Source organism: Dreissena polymorpha, chromosome 12 (assembly GCF_020536995.1).
Source record: "Dreissena polymorpha isolate Duluth1 chromosome 12, UMN_Dpol_1.0, whole genome shotgun sequence".
NCBI classification, from domain to species: domain Eukaryota; kingdom Metazoa; phylum Mollusca; class Bivalvia; order Myida; family Dreissenidae; genus Dreissena; species Dreissena polymorpha.
This window is the reverse complement of record NC_068366.1, coordinates 61235790-61259031: the sequence shown is the minus strand read 5'-3', so window position 1 is coordinate 61259031 and position 23242 is coordinate 61235790. Positions and strand designations below refer to the sequence as shown.

General features: G+C 37.5%; 1 protein-coding gene across 1 annotated transcript; it reads right to left on the bottom strand.

Annotated features, from left to right (window-relative positions):
- Positions 1-491: 491 nt before the first annotated feature.
- Positions 492-18888, bottom strand: LOC127854027 (uncharacterized). The gene is given in 18 exon segments (XM_052388937.1): positions 492-676; positions 1447-1626; positions 3664-3759; positions 4480-4608; positions 6055-6145; positions 7072-7301; positions 7943-8168; positions 9584-9652; positions 9654-9800; positions 10219-10329; positions 10710-10881; positions 11595-11732; positions 12700-12755; positions 13809-14010; positions 14312-14468; positions 14837-14935; positions 15419-15567; positions 18613-18888. Coding segments are annotated over 18 exon segments (2544 nt in total). The 5' UTR covers positions 18816-18888; the 3' UTR covers positions 492-587.
- Between the last annotated feature and the right edge of the window lie 4354 nt (positions 18889-23242).

Genomic DNA, 23242 nt, shown 5'->3' with positions numbered 1-23242 from the left:
TACTTATTAAACCAGTATCATAAGTATGATATGGTTATTGTCTGCGATGTCGTTTTAATTATATTTTCTGGTTGGGGGCGTTAAATGACGCATTATTCTGTCTTAATTTATTAAAACTATTAATAAACAAATAATTATTAATATAGTAATATCCGAAAATTCAGTTTCTAAGCCAGAACAAATCATTATGCAGTACATGTCAACACAGTGACCACTGCACATGGTTAGTACAATTTTCTTTGGGCGAGGCGAGCGCAGCGAGGTAGCATTACCATATCATGATTATGTTTGCTACAACTTGTAAGCAGTCTGTGTTTAAAAACACTCAATCCAACAATACCTCAATGGTAAAGTTCTAAGTGGACGCGAATACATTTAAATGGGTCAAAGTATAGGTTATATTAAAAAATAAATTATACCGCTGTCAATAATATACTTTTTTGACGAAAGGCGTTTAATTGGTGTTTTCAAGAAATAATAACTCAATCATGTCACTATATAATTTTATCTACAATGTACAGATCAAATCCACGCAACATTCATTCAGACCACGTGCCGCCCAGTCACGTGCACCACAGTCACGTGCGTTACGTGCAGCAGACGGCGATGGCGGTGACGGAATCCTCCCCGGGGAAGCGCTCCTGTCCGTTGAACGCTGTGCAGCCACGCCCGGTGCCTGAAGCGATCAACACAAACATGTTGAAGATTGTTTGTTTCCTTAACGATTCGTTTCTTTTATTGTCTAATACACCTATACCGAATGTCTATGTATAAAGATTGTTCAAACTTTTCCCCTTGGATGTGAAATACACTTGATGCCTGTAAATTACCACTCAACAAACATGGATATGTTACTTAAATGTAATAAATATCGTTACAACCATTAGTCTTATGCAATAACTTATACTGGCATGTCATGAAAATTCATCTAAGAGCATCTTAACTTATGCTCGATTGGTTATTGTCGGCTCGGGTACTACTTAAATGTTCTCCGGGTACTCTTAAGTATACTTAAATGTACCACGGGTAAGGAAAATAAACTAAAACGTACACGGTTAATTTAGACTGTATCCAAATTCCGATGGCGTAAAACGCGTTAGCCTACGGAATACGAACACAATTCTGTTAAAACAAAACCTGCATCAACATTCTTATTTGAGTATGAGTTTCGATAATGTAGATGACATTTTTATAAAATATTGACATAAATATGAACATAATTAATTTGAAAAAAAAGCCGACAACGACTCATTTAGCGTAAGATTACGTCTAAGTATATTTTCCGCACTCGGGGTACATTTAAGTATACTTAATAGTACCCGGGGTACATTTAAGTAGTTCTCGAGCCGACAATGACCAATCGAGCTTAACTTATAGGCATTAGTATTTCCAAATTAATCATTATGACTTTATTACCTAGACGTTACATAGACTAGATTCGCTTACCATCCGGCATTGCTCCCCCGGTACTGCCGTCCTCGGAGTACACAGAACATCCCAGCAGCGTCTCCCCTGTACTACACGTGACACTAGCTCTGTCACCTCTCTTCAGACCGGAAGGTGCTGAGCGCCGTACGTGGCACGTCATAGAGGGGGCCTGGCAACACGCGGCGTACACGAACACGGCTGATGAATATAATACATTCAAAGTAATACATACATCATTTACTTTTTACATCCCTTTGATATCGCCAAAAAGAATTTGATACATATTTTGTTATAAATGATCTTATTTTTATGTATTGAAACGAACGGATTAGTCGGCTCTTGAGTAATTCTTACAAGAAAATATACTGAATGTAGCTATTTCAAAGTCAAGATTTAAATGTTGAATTATTAGAGGATGCGCAATGAAATATATGGGCATCACTTTCTATGTTTCAATTTGAGGCGTTTTGCAGATTTAAAAGGTGCCTTTTCACGTTTTGGTAAATTGACAACATTAAAAAAAGTTGTTTCAGATTCGCAAATGTTCGTTTTAGTTATGATATTTGCGAGGAAATAGTTATACTGAACATTGACCTCGCTCTAAAATAGCCACTATATGCATCTTTTGACGATTTAAAAACTTGAAAATTATAAAGCGTTGCAACGCGAATTGATTGAATAATTTGGAGAGTTCTGTTGTTGTCGTAATATTTTGTGAAACTACGAGGATTGCTTATATAAAGTATAAAGTACATCCTTTATGGTATGAGCACGGTTGGCCGAGTGGTCTAAGCTGGAGACTTTTACATCCAGGACTCCGGGGATCACTTGTTCGAGCCAAGTTGAGGTTTACTTTCTTTTATCTTTTTAAATTGTATTATTGATTTTTTTTACTTGAGCTTTTTAGATCCAATGTTAACATTTATCAATATAAAGCATTTAATGACAAACTTCAATACATGCCGAAATCTGTGAAAAGGTCCATTTAACAGAAACATATTTATTCGTTATGCGGTATCTGTAGAATTGATATTTTGGCAAAAACACACTGTGAGCAGTCAATAGCTTAGGTCTGAGCTGGGCCGGACGTCTATAATAGGCGTGATTTAAATGTAATTAAGATGATTGGAAAGAAGAAAATACATTTGAAGCGCATATGGTTTGAATTTTATTGGTAGACGAATTTGATATAAAAAAAGTAGCAATTGGAGTAAGTTTTGGTTCATGACTCCTTTTAGTTTTCCTAGTTTTATTAATTTATGAATGTGTAGTTTTTAATCTACAATCTCAGTCGTAGATCTAGTCAGTGATATCAGTATTCCAATTGTGTGTAAGATCCAAAAATATCTTTCGCAAGTTTTAGTGATGTGTGCTTAAATTTTGTATATTAATCTTGAATAAGACTGAGTTTTGGAGCTTTTAAGTTCAGGGCCGATAAAATTATATTGGCCCGAGTGATAAAAATAACTTAACCGCTCGTGACCGGAATTTGTTAATATTTACAGTATCGAATTGTATTATATCGAGTATATTGGATAATTAAGCGAAGTAGACACAAATGATAAGGTGTAACAAGCAACATATTTTCTCACTTAATGTTACCCTGAAACAACATAACATAATGTGGACCTAGCTCTGCGAAAAGGGGGTTAAAACATGTGCGTAAAGCAGTCTTCACATGCTAATCAGGGACGACACTTTCCGCATAAACTGGATTTTCGCTAAGAAGAAACTTTCTTAAACGAAAAATATCATAAAAGCGGAAAGTGTCGTGCATGACCAGCCTATGCGGACATGACACTTTACGCACATGCCTTTACCCCCATTTTATCAACGAGTGGCTCATATGAGTCGTGTTTTGAGAAAACTGGGCATAATGCATGTGCGTAAAGTGTCATCCAAGATTAGCCTGTGCAGTCCGCACAGGCTTATCAGGGACGACACTTTCCGTCTCAATTGGATTTTTGCTAAGAAGAGACTTCATTTAAACCAAAAATGTCATAAAAGCGGAAAGTGTCGTCCCTGATTAGCCTGTGAAGACTGCTTTACGCACATGTTTTAACCCCCTTTTCGCAGAGCTAGGTCCACATTATGTTATGTTGTTTCAGGGTAACATTAAGTGAGAAAATATGTTGCTTGTTACAGGCTAATCTGGGACGACACTTTACGCATATGTATTATGCCCTGTTTTCTCAGAACACGACTCATATAAATTATGCGTGAGAATATCCGTACTGTAATCGAGCCGCGCCCCGTCCCCCTGTGCCACACAGTCCGTCCCGTTAGAATAGGCCCCGTCCATGAAGCCGAAATACGTGTACGAGGTACAACCTGGGGTTGGATGGTGGAAGGACATAGGAGGATAGATTGTATATTCTTTTCATATTATTGTATAACAATATTTTAATATAATCATATTTTAAATAGTCAATAGTGTTTTCTTGAAATTTACGTTTATTTTTGTAAATTTCTTTTCCTAAGTTGATATGAGTCTTGTTCTGAGAAAAACTGGGCTTAATGCTTGTGCGTAAAATGTCATCCCAGATTAGCCTGTGCAGTCCGCACAGGCTAATCAGGGACGACACTTTCCGCCTGAACAAGATTTTCGGTAAGAAGGGACTTCTTTTTAACGAAAAATACATTAAAAGCGAAAAGTGTCGTCCCTGATTAGCCTGTGCGGACTGCACAGGCTAATCTGGGATGACACTTTACGCACAAGCATTAAGCCCAGTTTTCTTAGAACAAGACTCATATACAAAGCAATCCTGATAACAGACAATTCAAAATACTGACATTAAAAGGTAAAAAGGCAAAACACGAAACATACAAAATAAAAGGCAGAACACGATTTACGATATTGTTTTAAGTTTTTTCATACACATCATATGGATTATATTAAATGTATTTAATCTACATTAATTGCAAGTTTACTTTTTTTATTTATTGTCATATAAAACCTGCAAGCATATTATTGCATATTGGATGTACGGTAATGAAAGTAAGAAAAAAATGCATCGTTTGTATTTAGGTAAGAAACAGAAAGTCCATTACCGACAGGGAAGGAGTGTCCCGGACAATTGACTGCAATCTGCTCCTCCTTTCCCGGAAGTGACGGCCCCGCCGTCATGTAGGTGCATTGAAGCGACTTCCGAGAGCAACATCTCGCCACCGCCTGCACCGCTGTGGAAACGGATATAGAACACGTGACCGCGCGCGACAAGTGTTTATTGAAAGCGGTGGACACAATTTTCATCAACACATCAAATATATTTACCTAAACGTTGGTGATAAAATGCGTTCGTATAGAAAAGGAAGCTGTTGTGATGATCAGCGATGTCAAATTTGCTGTCCGTTTCTTAAAGTGAAAATGACGTCTTTAAATTTTATATTAATGCGTCTTTTTTCGTTAGTTGCTCTTAAAAGAGCAAAGAAATCATGGGTCGTAACCGCCATCGACATCGATTGCAGAGCAGAACAGTTAGTGATAAACGCTATGAAGTGTAACGAAAAACTTCAACTGAAATATGTTAAAGTAACGCATAACAACACAGCAAGATTGTCATCGAAGCATAATAAATGCAGGTGAAAGATTTTTTTTATCTATGCTTACCCGCCGTTTTTTAAAACAGGAAGAAAAAAATACCTTGATTGAAAAAGCTAATAACATTGTATCTAATATGTAATAACTTATTTAAAAAACAACAACACATTTTTTTTTAAATAATCGGGTGCATATTCAGGTGAATAAGAGATACCAACAACGTGTTATGTTTACTCAGCTTATCAAAGAACAGGTTTTACAACATCGAAACAGTCGTCAGACAGCGCGTGCGTTAAGAGCATGCTTTATATGATTATGTCATTCTCTTAATGAGTGCAACCCTCTAATGATATTATATCTTGACTGAGATTATATTCGAAATGACATAAAACGGACCGTCAACGATGCCGAAAACAGATGCTGTTGTGTCCATATTTTGACGTAATGCTCTCGTGTGTCTTACGAGATAAATCAGCTTAAACCAATGGAAAATGAAAAGGGGTTGTTGGTGCCGCAACGGCAATTTCTATCCGTAATGAATTGTGTCTTGTTCTGAGAAAATTGGGCTTAATGCATGTGCGTAAAGTGTCGTCCCAGATTAGCCTGTGCAGTCCGCACAGGATAATCAGGGACGACACTTTCCGCTTTTATGGTATTTTTAGTTTCAAGGAAGTCCCTCCTTGCCGAAAATCAAGTTTAGGCGGAAAGTGTCGTCCCTGATTAGCCTGTGCGGACTGCACAGGCTAATCTGGGATGACACTTTACGCACATGCATTATGCCCAAATTTCTCAGAACGCGACTCAATACATGGATATCCTACCGAAACACATACTTGACGAATGTGCGTAAAGTGTCGTCAAAGATTATTGTGCTGTCAGCACAGGCTAATTAGCGACGACATTTACCGCCGAAATTGGACTTTAGCTAAGAAGATACTTTCTTTTAACGAACAATTCCATAAAAGCGGAATGTGTCGTCCATGGTTAGCATGTACGACCTGCATAGGCTAAGCTTGGACAATACTTAACGCACACGCATTAAGCCCTGTTTTCATAGAGCGAGGCTCGTGTCATTTGGTTCTTACGTGCAGCGGACTGGAATGCGTTCACCGCCCGGCAGGTGGCAGCCCCGTTACTGAACTGGTAGTACTCGCCGTCTCGAACGCTGCTTCCGTCCTGGAGTCACAACAATTAACCCGCTTATGCCTAGTGGACTCTCCCATACTTCTTAATTGGATCAATTTATTTCCAAAATTAGGGATGTCTAGCATATTTTTTTGAGAATATTTCTTGCAGATTTTTTTTTTAAGAAAACAGCGCACACCCTGATGAGACGCCGCATCATGCGGCGTCTCATCTGGGTCTACGCTGTTTGCCAAGGCCTTTTTTCTAGAAGCTACGCATAAATTGGTTAAGAGATATAACAGCAGCTATTAAAGGTAGCCTATGCCATTGTATATACCGTCCAGTCAAAGTTTACTTGCATTATGTCGTCGCAACATGTTTCATGAATGTGCATACTCTCTCTCGGCTTCTTCGTGATATTTTAAAGAACTATACTAACATAAACCTACGACCAAACTCGTAATAAGTGTCCGACGTTTGACATAAGACCTAATAATATTTTCATACATGCAACTTTTTCTTCCAACAATATATCCTCCAAAAAATATCCAAATATTGTTCCAAATATTACTTGTAGTCGGGAAGCCTATGCTGTCAACAACTTGATAACATTAACCAAGCGTTGAAGAAATTGTTGTGTTATAATCGGACTCATTTAAAACAGTTATTTTGGACGCTTGATGAATTCTTTAAAGTAAGCCTCGTTCTGAGAAAGCTTGACTTAAAGCAAGTGTCAAAGTGTCGTCACATATAAGCATGTGCAATTCGCTCTGGCTAATCAGGGACGACACTTTCCCCCTAGACTTGATTTTCTTAACAAGAAATTCCCTTATACAAAAATTCCATAAAGCGGGAAGTGTCGTCCCTGATTAGCCTGTGCAGTCTGCACCGGCTTGTCTGGGACGACACTTTGCGCACATGCATTAAGCCCAGTTTTCCTAGATATTCAATGATCTGAACATATAAACTGCACTAACCATGGTCCTACTGGAGCAGCCCGTCATAATCTCCCCGGAGATACACGATATATCCGTTGTCTTGTCGTCACCGATGGCGGAGAGTTCCGAGTACCGAGTCGTGCACGTCCATTGATCGGTTCCCGATGATGACGTAACCTGTCCTAGCGTTCTCGTGTGGTCGTGGATGACGTGGTGCACGTGCTTCACGGGCTCGGATGTTGGCGCATGCGTCGGAAGTACTATCTCGTCTGCAGGCGAGAAAACATCATGCGAATTACGATTTGGACATAACTATGTACTTACGTGGAAAAGCAACAAACACTAGACATTTATGCCGACACAATTTTCTCAGCAATTTCAAACAAATAAAAATTGTTTTATTATCACGAACATAAACGAAGTATAGCAACATATACGCAATATCAACCGAAGTTTTCGATATAAGACACACACCAACACAACAACAACAGGAGCAACGAGAAAACTGAAATTGGTCTCCAAAAAACACAATTAACAACAATTTCATCACAACCGACACGAAGGAAACACCCACAGACAGCTGTCCACATTTGATAATTTGCTTCTTAGTGCGCCATTGACCTTTAAAATACTCTTCATTCGTTTGGCGATCAGATGTGGCTATTTACCCATTGAGTTACAACAAAGACGGGCGCATTCCTTGATGGCCGAAAAAAAGGCAACTATTAGTGCATCCCACTTTTAGGAGCTTACTGTAACAACAACAACAACAACAACAACAATACTAACAAAAACAACAACAATAACACAATCAATGCAGATTTAGTCATGTACATTCACATTTGAGCGATTCTTTGCCGTTCAATTTTGATCGAGACCGGAAAGATACAATAACAGTTCCTGTGTTTACCTCCATTGCCGTCCACATCTACAGCCCAGGTCACGTGGTCAATGTCGCTAGGCAACTTAAAACTCATTTTCTTTATGGGTTTGCCTCGATATCGAATGATGACATCATAGTCTCCGTGGAAACCACGAATGTCCAGACTGGTGAGTTTTTGGGTCAATGGAGATTTAATGTTTGTCGACCATCTCTTTTTCACGAGATCCAGGTATCGCTTGCCCGCTGCATTGATCTGAAACGCATACACAAATCGATTGACGATTCCAAACATGTTAATAAGAGTCGTGTTCTGAGAAAACTGGGCATAATCTATCTGCGTAAAGTGTCGTCCCAGATTAGCCTGTGCAGTCCACACAGGCTAATCAGGGACGACACTGTCCGCCTTAATTGGATTTTTGCTAAGAAGAGACTTTATTTAAACGAAAAATGTCATAAAAGCGGAAAGTGTCGTCCCTGATTAGCCTGTGCGGACTGCACAGGCTAATCTGGGTCGACACTTTACGCACATGCATTATGCCCAGTTTTCTCAGAACACGACCCATAATATAAAATAGATAAAATTGCAATATACACATGTAATACCATCAGCGCTTGTGAATGTTTCGTGTTTAGAGGTCTATGTATGTGCTATTTTAAAACGAACCCGTGCAGTGTATGAGATTTAACCTATATAGAAATATACCTTTCTCACAATAGGAGGAAGAGGAGCTCAACCGTTCATGACAAATCACAGACCCATCTATATCGTGCTCATGGTACGTGTGTCCAATTATTCCTGTTAATATTATGCTTATCTAAAGGAAATCCAATTTCAACAACAAATTGACTTAAATGGAAGAATAGGAACCATTTTATTTTCATGATATGTTTTGAATGAACGCATAATACCGATGAATGGAAACTCGATCACTTCACTCTGGCGAAGGACATACTATTTATGACGTTCAGTTCACGAAATGTTGACCTCTCATGCAATGAAAATACGAGCATACTCTGACATAGTGAGATGTTATCTTTATGTCAGCGATTTTAAACCTCTACGGAATACACTGCTTCTTTGTGAAATAGTTAATTGTTGTTGTGGTTGTTCTGTTCATTATGTTTCATTTGTTGTTGTTACTCGTGCAATAATTTATTACACGAGTAACAACAACAACAAATGAAACATAATGAACAGAACAACAACAACAACAAAACAGGCACCTAGAGAAACGGACAAGTATACGTCTCTGATCAAAAGAAGCCGGTTCACACCTACATCAACACATGGAATCCTCAGACCCGCTCAGAGAAACAACAACATGCAATGAAAAACGTTATTTCGGACGAGACATTCTAAGTACAAATAACTTACTTTTGTTTTCCCAAAGCCTACGTATATTCAACATTAATTTATAATTTTTATACACATTTCATGAAACCCGCTTCTCATGTACGGGTTAGTTATGTTCCATGAGAAATTTAGTAAAAAGAAATATTAAGAACTATTTTATTTCATGACTTGAGGTGAATGAGCGCAGAGTATCAGTTAATGACAATTCGCTTATTTCACTTTTGTTTTTCATGTGCATATTCAGAATTAACTATAACGCTATCGATATCTAGTTGATTTTTAAATGCATTTTAAGAAACCCGCTTTTCACGCACGTGGTAGTTATTTCCATTCACCAACGCTCCATCCGAGTTGACTCCCATGCGATCCCAGAATCGCCCCAGGAATGACGCCCTCTACCGCCGGATGTGCGAAGTAGATTGTAAGCACCTGCTCAAACCAGTCCGCCGTGACGTTCTCGTTCTTGTTAGCCAATGACAGTTCTGTTATCCACAGGGGCAGCCCTGTTGATGCCAGGCGTTTTAGACGCCGCTGTAGAAAGAACACGTTTACTCCGAAACCCATTTATGCCTAGCGTCTAGAAAAAAGGCCTTGGCATGATGCGGTGTCTCATCAGGGTCTACGCTGTTTGCTTAAATGAATTTTTGTAAGAAATATTCTAAATATATAAATAAATATACTAGACACCCCTAATTTCGGAAATAAATTGATCCAATTTAGAAGGATGGGAGAGTCCACTAGGCATAAATGGGTTAATGAAATACACTTATATAGGATCTGAGACGAATACAATTAATAAAACGAGTTTTATAATGTCGTATACCACGACGTTCCCTTGACAAATCATTCACAATGTGGGACTTAAATCAATAGATTAGTCAGTCAGCACAACGGTTGAAATCGTAAGAAAAAAACAACATGCTTGATCAATTGGTTATTAAACGCCTACCACTATCAGTGTTGGGTCCGGGGCTACGTAGTCCGCGAAGTGACTCTGCAGACCGAGCCCGTACAGCCCGCAGTTAGCCGCCTTGAAGGACAGCGCTTGCCGTACAAAATCCTGCAGTAAACAGATACGTCAGACAAAGTTGCGTGAATAACTAGGAGACATAAGTCGCCATACAAACCAATATTAAAATTTCTAAATTCGATTAAAAAGAAGCGAAACTGTAGTTGCCTCAGCAGGATATATACAGTATCATAACCGCAATGCACCTTGTTTCCAACACTTAAGCACAGCACAGAGTACTTAGAAAAACGCTATTGAGCATAAACTATACACACGTTGGTGCAAAGGAAAATAGAGGGTATCGTTTCGTACAATAAATAAGTTGTTTATTGCTTCTCATAAGTTTGAGTTTGCAAAATTTTTTAGGGCTAGTAAATATATATTTTTATTATTAATTCCCAAATGTACATTTTGAAGACTCAGAAAGTCACCTCTGTGGAATCCCCGTTGGCCAACACGTTGTACTCGTTCAAGAACAACTTGACGCTCGGATCTGCCGCGTGCACTGCCCGGTATATGTGCTGCGAGTAGTTTGGATCCCTCGTGATTTCCTCATATACCTGACCGTGCAACATTTCGTTGTTTACGTCCCAGTGAGCGAGTCTGAATAGGCGAAAATAATGCTCATTCTAAATGACCCTGTCTCTGGGAAACCACGATTAGGTGCATATGCGTAAAGTGTCGTCCCAGTTAAGTCCCACACAGGCTAGTAATGAACGACACTTTCCTTTTTTTTTCGTTTAAAGGACGTCTGTTCCAAACGAAAATCCTGTTTAGGTGGAAAGTGTTGTCCCTGATAAGCCGGTGCGGACTTATCTGGTGCGACACTTTTCGCACATGCATTAAGCCCCTTTTTCCCAGAGCGAGGATACAAAATATCATTTATAAACGTATGGGGCCGATTATATACCCAACGGATTTCACTGCGAGTGCAAATAAGGATGAAGAAAATGGAAGAGGATACAAGTTTTCAAGAAAGAGCGAGTAAGTCTGAATACGCAAATGACAAAATGGTGAGCCAGTATTTCAAATGAACATGATCTTATAGATCAAAAGAGTTTAACCTTCCAAATAATTGAGCTATTTCTAATGAGCGAACGAGGTATCTTACTTACACCGATATGAGTCTAACTATCAAATAACACTATTGTTTCTTATTCGTCTGAATAACAAATACTTCAAGATACAGACAAACTAGAATTTTAAGCAGAAAAAACACGAAGAGCTACTATAAAAGGAATTCAATAACGAAACTAAGAAAAACATATTCAACAGCAACACTATCACAATCAATAATAATTAAAGAAAATCTTTACTTTCCGTAGGTGATGTTGGTCATGAATCGGATGCGCTCGTCTACGGTGGCCTTGAGTTGGTCAGAGCTCAGTTTCTGCGCCCAGTCAGGTGTGTCGCCAGTTGTGCCCCAGAACATGTTGTGGCCGCGGACAATCATCCTATTGACAAATATAAAATGTTGTGGCCGCGGACAATCATCTTATTACAACATATAGAATGTTGTGGCCGCGGACAATCATCTCATTACAACATATAGAATGTTGTGGCCGCGAACAATCATCTTATTACAACATATAGAATGTTGTGGCCGCGAACAATCATCTCATTACAACATATAGAATGTTGTGGCCGCGGACAATCATCTCATTACAACATATAGAATGTTGTGGCCGCGAACAATCATCTCATTACAACATATAGAATGTTGTGGCCGCGAACAATCATCTCATTACAACATATAGAATGTTGTGGCCGCGGACAATCATCTTATTACAACATATAGAATGTTGTGGCCGCGAACAATCATCGTAATTATACATTCCTACATAGACAAAGTGCGTTTTTTATTTGTGTAGTCCGCTTATCAAGGACGGCACTTTATGAAGAAAATTCAGTTAGGCGGAAAGGGTCGTCCCAGATTAGCCTGTGCGGGCTTGAATGGCTTATCTGAGACGATACTTAACTCACATTCATTAAGCCCAGTTTTCTCAGAGCGCGGCTCGTTTACTTTTAATATTCGGACAAATACACTGAGACAATAAGAACGGATGAGTAGTTCATTTACATCAATGGTAAAAGAATGACACTCGCGACAAAACCGTTGGCACTTGAATTAAAAAACTAATTAATATGAATGACACGTGTACATTTTGCTATGTTACGTTACTGCGCGATCTTAAATACACGTGCAGCGATAAGTGGATTTTTCTTGTAAAGAGTTTTTTTTTGGCTATTAAGCAATTTAATTTCTGAAACCAGGTTTTACAAGTATTGTTGTTCTTGTAATATGACATGCAAATCATTTGTAAACATTTCACGTATAATGTTATACGTAAAAAACCGTTAAAATGGAAATTGACCCTGTCTATGACTCAGCGTTAAAAATAAATATTTATCAATCAGTACCCGTTTTTCAGAAGTGCATTCGTTGCGTTGACAGCTCGGTCATAGTTGGGGTGAGTCTGCAAAAGCAAGAGACGTTTACATTAGGTACACAAAAGGTATGTTTACACAAAACATGAACCGCAGCATGCTTTTCGCACATTATACCATATGCTACCAGCGTAGCTCGCTGGTCGTATATAGCATGATATAAATTTTCGCATGATGCAGCTCGTATGGTACTCGTTTGCTGTTTCCAAATGGATTGAATCAAAACACTCGATACATGCCATTACTATTTGATGAACAGGACAAAGATAGAATAAAAATTATTTGAAATAGCTGAATCATTTGAATTTATGACAGTTCATATCTTGGCGTATATGTTTTTTGGGTTTTCAGCCATTTCTTCAATATTGCATTAATATCATCGCGGTTAGGTCCAATTGGTATTGTTCACAGGGTTTGGTTCTTATGACCATGTGACTAACTCTCGTACCGAGTTTGGACCCCTTTTTATGCCCACTACGCAGCTGACTGACTTTCCCGTGTGCAGGAGATTTAATAGCCACAATATCGTTTGAAAGAATGGTTAAAAACAATTTGTGCATTTTTAACAATAACACCCGACGCCAATAACGTACTAACCCTCGCTACCACCAATATTTCGTGCAGCGTTACGTACCGGCGTTCTCTGGTTGGTGTCCCACTTGCATTTCTCTACGGTGTTCCATTTCTTTTTTTTTCAAATATGGCTACAAGCAATTTATGTATTACAACACCCAACGCAAAAACGTTACAAACCTTGATAAAAACACAATATCTCTTGGAGAGTTACGTACCGGCGTTCCCTGGTTGCACCACCACTAACCGGCGTTCCCTGGTTGTCCCCAACTTACTGGCGTTCCCTGGTGGTACCCCCACTTACCGACGTTGCCTAAGTGTAACCCCCTCTTACCGACGTTCACTGGTTGCACCCCCACTATACAGCGTTCCCTTGTTGTACCCCCACTTACCGGCGTTCCCCGGTTTTACACCCACTTACCGGCATTCCATGGTTGCACCCCTACTTACCGGCGTTCCCTGGTTGTGCCCCCCACTTACCGGCGTTTCCCGGTTGTACCCTCACTTACCGGCGTTCCCTGGTTGTATCCCCACTTGTAGGTCCCCACGGTGGCCCAGTTGAAGAACTCATGCAAGAGGTTCTGGTAAGTCACGTACCCCGGGTCCAGATAGGCGGCGTCGTCAATCACCGAGCCGAACCCGAACTCGTGCGAGCGTAGCGCAACCTCAACCTCGATAAAATGAGGGTCGTACTGGGCACCAACATTGACGCTGAGAAAATAAACAATACACTGGAAAATTAAACAAACTCACAGTGAATATAAAAAACCGTCCGGTTGCTCATGGTTTCTGTTACTCTGTTGAGAATATTTATTCTTGTGACAGCTGCGAATCATCCAACCTATGAAAAGACACATATCGAACAAGCAACAAACGAACACGCAAAACAAACGCAGAAAATAATGTTTGTTCGGTCTAAATAAAAACAGAATTAAAGCACGAGGAAGCGACGCTGTATGATTTAGTGTTACATGTCGCTTAATTTTTTTCACATAAATAACAACACTCGAACCTGAGAGTAATATTGCTCTTCCGGATCCGTTCGATGCTTTCCAGGGACGCTTGTCGCCAGGTGCTGTTTTCTGGCACTTCCTTTAGAGAGAAGTCGTCTGCTAAGTACTCAATACCGACGTCTGGCCCCTGGATGTACACGTTCGCTAAGTACCATTCTGTGAATAAGAGCCATCCGGACTCAGTGACTATTTAAAGTTCATGTCCTATATTCAAAACGCCATTTTTATTGAGTTCATATAAAATAACTTTTATTTCAACTTTATGGGACATCCACCCACCCACCCACCCACCCACCCACCCATTAACTTTCTGGATTACTTGGTAGTCAAATAGTAAGAAGATTAGAAGTGAACACCCTGTTACATATGCATACATACATTCATGTACCTCTTGTTATGTATATATGGCCATTTCAGAACTGAAGTTGACCTCTTATCCTGTAGGAAAACAGTTGTCTTGGAATCATAGGGATATGTAAAACTAAAGGAAATAAATACACATGATAAACAAGTGCAAGTCTTACGTCTCAAGGGTGTTGTAAAATCTGCCGCGACTCTTATCCAGCCATCTTTCGGATGCGCAAACCGATGGAAACCAATCTGAATCCACGTGGAATTCGAAACTAAAACAATCATTTGAAACTTTTGAGTACAATTAATAAAGCAAATTGTGGTTAATATTTACAAGAAATTACTAATACGATCGTACATTGGACACATTGTATTTGCGTAGTATATTATTTGCTGTGAAGCTGGTAGGACAAAAAGCAAACCCCCACCCATAATTGACAACCACAACTACAAGAACAAAACACACCCTCCCCAAAACAGACAACACAAAAACAACAACAAAACAAATAATATGTTGGTGAACTGAGCAGTAAAGTATAGAAAGCTCCCTTGAAACTATCTCCCTTTGCAATTATGATATTAGCCTTATCTCATCAAAACAAGTCCTTACATGTTTTCATTATTAAGTATCATGTTATTGAAAATATTGTTTCATCCATGAGCCATTGGATAAGGGAAGAAAGGTGTGCCACACATTTTTTTTTCTACATTTCTCTGCTCAACATACGTATTCGACCACCCAAGTTAATACGTACAGTCATTACTCCACTGATAGCGTATCATGAACTCAAATTCCTGTGACATCTTGGAGTTATTGTTCAGGAGTTTTACGTATCCTTCGATGGCGTAGCGCGTGTTGGTCGTCAAGGCAACGTCCTGACCAATGCCCTGGTAGGACTGGGTCCTGAAAACATAGCTTGGCATTATGTGACATTGTTGGGAGTCAAAACCATGTTTTGGCTAATACAATGTTTAGGATCATGCCTTGGTAGGTATGGTTATTTTGTTGGGCAACTCTTTTTACAGACAATTTATGTTTTACAAATTCATACAAAATATTCCTGTAATTGTTAAAAGTTTTAATTATGTTCTTCTTATTCTTCGCCCACAATTATATCTAAAGTCGTGTTTATAGGCTACTATATTTCACAATGAAAGTTACCGGTATGTCCCATTGATAATTAAGTATATGTAAAAATGCTTGTTTCGTATATGTTCATGTAACAGTGATAATTAAATATATGTCCTATTGAGAATAACGTTTATTTAACAATGATAGTTTCGTATGTGTTAAATTTATATTTACTTATATATTACATTACTAGTTTCATATATGTATGACTCGTTGATAAATAAGTATGTCTCGTCAATAGTTACACGGTGTTTGCGTTATTGGCTTTTACAACTGTGATTTTGGCTAAAAAATTGCTTCAATAACTTAAAGCGAGATTATACGATTTTTATATGTGTTAAATTGTAATAAATTGATCAAAATATGTTACAAAAAAAAACAAAATAGGCAAGAAAAAGTATACATTGAAGACGAATTTCATAAAACGCAGCAAAAACAAATTAGCGCCCACAGCCGATTGTGACGAAGATATTCGTTAAAATGATCCGTAAAACAAAATATGTCTGTGTGTCGACAATCTCTTGCACGACGGTTACATTACATTCACCTCTGTGTTGGGCTCAGGGGTCGTATTCCAGAAACATCTTAAGTCATTTCTTAAATATTTTCACTTAAGTTAAAAATTACAATGTTTTGTATTTCTTTACTAAATAAAGACATGCATGTTTTTTGGTATTCCTCAAATAACCTTGACATAATGATGTTATTTTGATGTAATTGTTGATGCCTAACTTTTGAAGTATGAAATGAAACACTTAAGAAAATTTGCCTATTTAAGGATAAAAATAAAATTTAACTTAAGATGCTTCTGGAATACCACCCCAGAACGGACTACTAAAATGAAAGCGTCTCATTCATGTCATGATCATTCCAAGCGTTCATCATTGAGGTTACAGTATACTAAACAATCTCTTGCACGACGATAACATTGCATTCACTGCTAAAAAGAAAACCATCTCAAACCATGATATCTTATATCAGTCTTAATTCATTATTATAAAATTGATATGTTTTTTGATGTTAAAAAACCAACATACATAAATACGTCAAAGCAATGCCTAACGTCACTCAATAAAAAATATGTACAATTGTTTACATTTGTGAAGTGCGTGGAATGATTCCATCTGTGTAAATGGGCAATAAAATAGTTCCAAAGAGTTGCATTTAAACTCACAAGTTTTTGCAGGATTTACCGTAAATTTAAAAGTCATATTTCTTAATTTAATGCATGCGATCTTAAATATCCACTCAAATATACATTGAATGCGTTTGTTCGGTTTAACCTATTTGGTAGACAAAATGGCATGCTGAGCCTTACGCAGAGGTGTATGTGAGAGCAAGGAACGACAACTCTGCGTGGAGATTGGTGTGTCGTATGAACGAATCTGCACTAAAACTAAATTATGATTCACATCGTACATGCATGATATACATGCTGGCGAATTCGACTGTACAGCCTTTTTCAATTTCAGGATTAAATATCTGTCTTATTTCGCATTTTTCTACACATGTTCTTCTTAACTTTTATTTTAATTTACATTGAAATATATGTATAATACGTTTTTACACATTTTGTATAATTTCATCAATATTTGACAAAATCGTATATACCCGCTTTTATATCTCGTTGTTATATTTTCTGATTTGTTTACGCACTGGTCTAGTCAGTATTTTAAACACTTTTTTGCTGAAGTTAAATTGACTATATTATGGCAGATCGCATACATTACAGTCGGCTATATAGTACTGGTGTCTTCTATGAATTTAAATATTATCTTGCCTTTTAAGGTTCAAACAGTAGACAGCTTGAAAACAACAACAACAACAAACACGCTTGGAAAAACTCTTATTAAGTGGCTTAAATACATTATATTGTTTTAAGAACCCTGTCAGCATATAAACGATGAGTGAACTTGCACATCAACGACTTAAATGGTAATAGATGAACTAAATCGACAATTTTCCAGTGCACCCCAAGGAGGTGTTTCTGTTTGTAGGGTAATTAATGCTTGTGTGTGGGCAAAACAATCTTGTATTTTTTTTGTGTAATAGTCTCACCTAGCGGCACCTCAACTATATTATTAAATCTTTTTGACGGAGTCCTCCGCTCAATTCTTTACGTTTGACTCAAAATGCTACCGTATAGTGGTGAGTAAAGTGCCTCACTGATAGTAACATATGTCTCCTGGCTAGTTACGCTTGTGTTGGTCATGGATACGTATGTCTCGTTGATAATTACGTACTTTCGTTGATTGTTACATATGTATCGTTGATAATTACGTGCATATCGTTGATAGTAACATATATCTAATTGATAGTAACGCATATATTTCGGTGATTGTTACGTTTTGTTTGCATACACGGCTTCATTGAATTATTGTTATTATTTGTATAATGTTACCCTGTTTACAGCCAAAATCTTACGCATTGCTCACACATCTATTATATTTAATGCTTTGCACATTTCCATTCAAAGTAACGTTTCCGCCTAATTTCATATGTATATACCATATCTGCCATTTACTTGATAAATTAAAAATATCTCTCAGGCTGATTGCAATGGAATTATATATACGCCTCGCTTTGTGAAAAGGGGGTTTAATGCATGTGCATAATATGTCGTCCCAGATTAGCATGTGCAGTCCACACAGGCTCATTAGGGACGACACTTTCCGCCTAAACTGGATTTTTGCTAAGAAGATACTTTTTTTTTAAAAAGCGGAAAGTGTTGTCCCTGATAAGCCTGTGCGGACTGAAAATCTTAATCTTGGATGACACTTTACGCACATGCAGTAAACCCCTTTTTCCAGACCTCACCTTTGGTACAGCTTGGCTGAGAAGTTACCACTGTGGCTGTCGGTGTTGATACGATCGACCTTGTACCCCCAGGCATTGCCCCACGTTCCAACCATATCCGGCTGCTCCATACCGGGGTTGAGAAATAGCTCTGCCCCTAGAGCATGATTGACCAGTAACACTGCGAAGGCGAGAACGGGTTCCAACATTGCAATCGGACGCATGCACTTGTTGTGAACTAACACACAATCGAGAACCACTGCTTTATATCATTCCGTGTCCCAAATTAAGTAAGTTTTATTGGTTTAGTAACTAGTAGACGCCAGATAAGAAATATTTAGGTTGCCATGCACAGCCTTGTCAATCAGTTTGGGAAATTTAAAACATGCCGTAAGCTTTTTCGAAATAAATATTATAGAATGTCAAGGACAAAATCAAAATTGAATGTCTTAATTTAATATTTATAATTTGTTTGATATGAGACCGCAAATTGCAAAGAGTTTAACCCATTTATGCATAGCATCTAGAAAAAATGCCTTGGCAAACGCGTAGACCCAGATGAGACGCCGCATGATGCGGCGTCTCAACAGGGTCTGCGCTGTTTGCTTAAAGGAATTTCTGTAAGAACTTTTCTAAATATAGAAATAAGTATACTAGACATCCCTAATTTTGGAAATAAATTGATCCAATTTAGAAGGATGGGAGAGTCCACTAGGCATAAATGGGTTAAGGATGTTCGGCTGGGTGAGAGCATCAATCATATCGCAAATATAATTGTTATGTATCAAATAAAAACTTGAAAGGCTTCCAAGTGAGACATACCAGACCTTATAAGTACACTTAGGGTTGAGATGTGCATATTGTATACACAACATCTACATTTTAAAAGCGTAAAAGTTAGCAACTATAATGGTGAGAATGAAGATGCTGATAAAGCTATACGTACTATTACTTGTTTCCCGCTGAAAAGCGATAGAGAAAAAGGGTTGCCCTTCGTCCATCTGTCCGTTATACCCTCTTGTCCGCTCCATACCAGACACGTGTTCAAGGACTTTCTTAAAAAACATTGCTAAACAGATTTTCAGTTGATCAGACCATGTGCATAAGGCAAACAAGCCAGCTCTCCACATGTATTTATTGATTTGATCAGCTAGTTCATAAACAGTGTATAGGCATATATTCCAAGAACAGGTAATAAACTGTTGACGTTAAGTTGGTATTGGATATTTCCTGAACTGCTTTCCAGAAAGTACATGACGTTTAATGAGATACAACATTTGTATAACAAAAAAAAAATAATATTCAAGAAAGATTAGTTCATAAACCGTTCATTAACTTGTGCATTACTGATTCATGAAATGTTAATAAATATTTATTGAACTTTTAAGTAACACATTTTGTCACTGTAAGTGTCAAATGCCCTCTAAGTATCATAATGACCCAAACGTGCTATTAAGTCTTCCAATTGGTGTTTTTTTCATTACACGCAATTTATTAATAATAGTTATATTATTTACAAGAAAATCAAACAAATGGAAGAGACTCCACTAAAGGAACCTTTTCACAGATTTTGGTGTGTTTTAAAGTTTGTCATTTAATGTCTGAAATTGATAAATGTAAAATATCGGAACAAAAATTAAAATTAAAGAAAAATAATTAATCCACACCTTGGTTCAAACCACTGACCCTTCAAATAACAGTCTTGCGTTTTAACCACTCTGCCACCCATACGGTCTATATACCTTTTGTGTTGTATACTTTATATTAGCAGAACTTCCCAATTATACTATCGTTTTGTGTTTGTAACGCTTTATAAATTTGAGGTTTTAAATCGTGACAATATGCACATAATGGATATTTTAGAGCATGGTAAATGTTCAGTATTACTGTTTCCTTGCAAAAAACTACAACGTTACTACAACGAACATTCGCAAATCTGAAACAATTTATTTTGAAATTTGTCAATTTATCAAAACGTGAAAACGTCCCTTTAATATATGTATATCCCACACATCTACTGAAAATCTTCAATCATTATATGAAGTTTCATTCAATTCCCTTTCATGTTTTTTTAGTTATGATCTGCACAATAAATTTACAATATTAAATTAAGATATTCACACAAAAACACAACAACAAAGGAAAGACCTAAAAAGACACTGAAGAAATATGTGTATGTATTGCATCCTGTATATATTCACAAAACTCTTTCTATATTTATGAACTTCAATCTTCATATTTTAATTGCAACTAAATAAGAAAATAAACAAAGGACAATAACTTTGTTAATATTGAAGAAGGAGTTATGATACTCATACTCTTCCTGTCTCTAAAGCCCCATTATCAATATATAAACTTTTATTTGAATAATTTAAATATTTTCCGATGATTTAAAAAAGTTATGTTTTTCATCACAAAAATAGTGTAAATAATTATGATCTGCATACAAAATAATCAGAAGACAATAACTCCAAAAAATAGTATGGCATTTGTTTTGTTCTGTGTCCTTAATCTTAATGTTATCAATCAATAAATATATTTTTTTAATTTAATACTTAGGAATTTCTACTTGGCAACATTTTTATACGTGTAGTTAAGTTCATTAAAAGAAACATATTTAACATTTTTTTTCTCCAAAAATACTCGTAAGAGAATTTTTGTATCTGCACTCGGTACTTCCTATTAATGTCCTCCATCAATGTAATTCTTTTTATAAATACAATCCACACTAACAAGCAAGGAAAACTGATTTAAGTGCAATAACTCTTTGATTTAAGTGCGATAACTCTAATGCTGATAATCCTGATTAGAGAGTTATGGTTCTTATACTACCCACTTATTATCCACCGCCATAGGCGGAGGGATATTGTTTTGGTGTTGTCCGTCCGTCCGTCCTTCCGTTTTTCCGTCCGTCCGTCCGTCCGGCACTTTTGTGTCCGGAGCCATATCTTGAAAGTGCTTTGGCGCGGATTTCATTGAAACTTGGTATGAGTATATTTATATGGATAAGAGGATGATGCACGCCAAATTGCATTGTTCACCATCTGTTAATAACGGAGGTATGGCCCTTTGTATCTAAAAATAATGCTTTTTTTAGCTGAGTGTCAAATATAACACTTTTGTGTCCAGAGGCATATTGGCGGGGGATATCAATTCAACGAATTCGCTTGTTAGTATTGGTCCATATTGTTATTTGAAGCTTAATCTAAATCCCCTCTTTCATCCCAAGTTTTGCTACACTATGTAAACACAACGCAAAGAGCAATGCCACAAACAGTTCTGATGAGAGAGTCTTGAAGAGACTTGAAGCCGATTCATGTCACCCAGGGGTGACTTCAAGCCGATTCTTGTCACCCCTGGGTGACATGAAGCCGATTCTAGTCACCCGGGGGAGGCTTGAAGTCACCCCAGGGTGACATGAATCGGCTTCTAGTCAATCCCGGGTGACCTGTGGGCCATTTCAGGTCGAAGATGACCCGATGAGCTTTAGCAATGGTTTATTGTTCAAAATGAACTATTGGTTTGCAGTTTGTAGTCATAGATCAAGTTAGAACATGTAACATACACACAATCTTAGTTTTTTAAGTGGAGGCGGAGTAACACTACCCTGTATTATAAAAAAAATCATCTTCATCTTATTGTAAGGGTATTCATCAAGTATGTCGATAAACCCACACACTGCAGACATAAATGACATCTAAAGTTAACAGATATGTGCATATTATAATGCTAACAATATTATGTAGAACATTAATTTACATCAATCCGTGTTCTTTTAAACAATAAAACTACAATGATATATGCAAGTTGCAAAAAAAACTGCGTTGTTATTATTTGATTGCGTGATAGCATTGCAAAGTTATGAAGTAATTTGTGATGTTTTATTGATTTACAGGGTGTTAACATGTATATAACATACACATAACGCTATAAAAATACCCAGTCTTTCTGACAGGTTGTTGAACCGAGGTAAAGTTGCATAGTGATATTTTTTGATACAGTTAATTATGGTATAATTCCCTAGTGTTTTACTACTGGATACAGCCTTTCTTAACCAACTCGGAATCAGTCTAAATGTTAATGGATATTTTAATAAGATTATTTCAAATCTGAAAATAAAAATTTGGAAATTAACTCATATGGGGCGTATAAGAGCTTTCTTTTTGGAAACCCAACGAGAACGTACCAGGAACACATGCGATCGAATATTGTGATGCAGACTTAAGTTGATGCAGTACCGACTTTTTTTTTAATATGCTTGGGCAAATACGAAAAAAAGATGAAGGGTAACACAATTATGATGCAAAATAGCACTTAAATTTCGCGGTCATACATCGTTATCTAGCAAACTCGAATGCACATTCACTCCTTCGCATTCTCGCACTTGTAAACCTTTGGTCGAACATGCTTTTTAAGGAATGATCCTGACGAAACAGCTTTGGCTGTTTTCTGTCTCCAAACCTGTAAGCGCTAAACTACATAAAGGTTGTTAGTAATTTGAAACGTACTCATATGGCATAAAATAGATCTGTTTGTTTGACATGTTACATTGGAACAGCTGGATAATACTACGCTTATTAAATGTAAGAAAACACCGTGTGTCCAACCACTTACCACGTATACCTGTAATTGATAAATACGTATGGTCCCG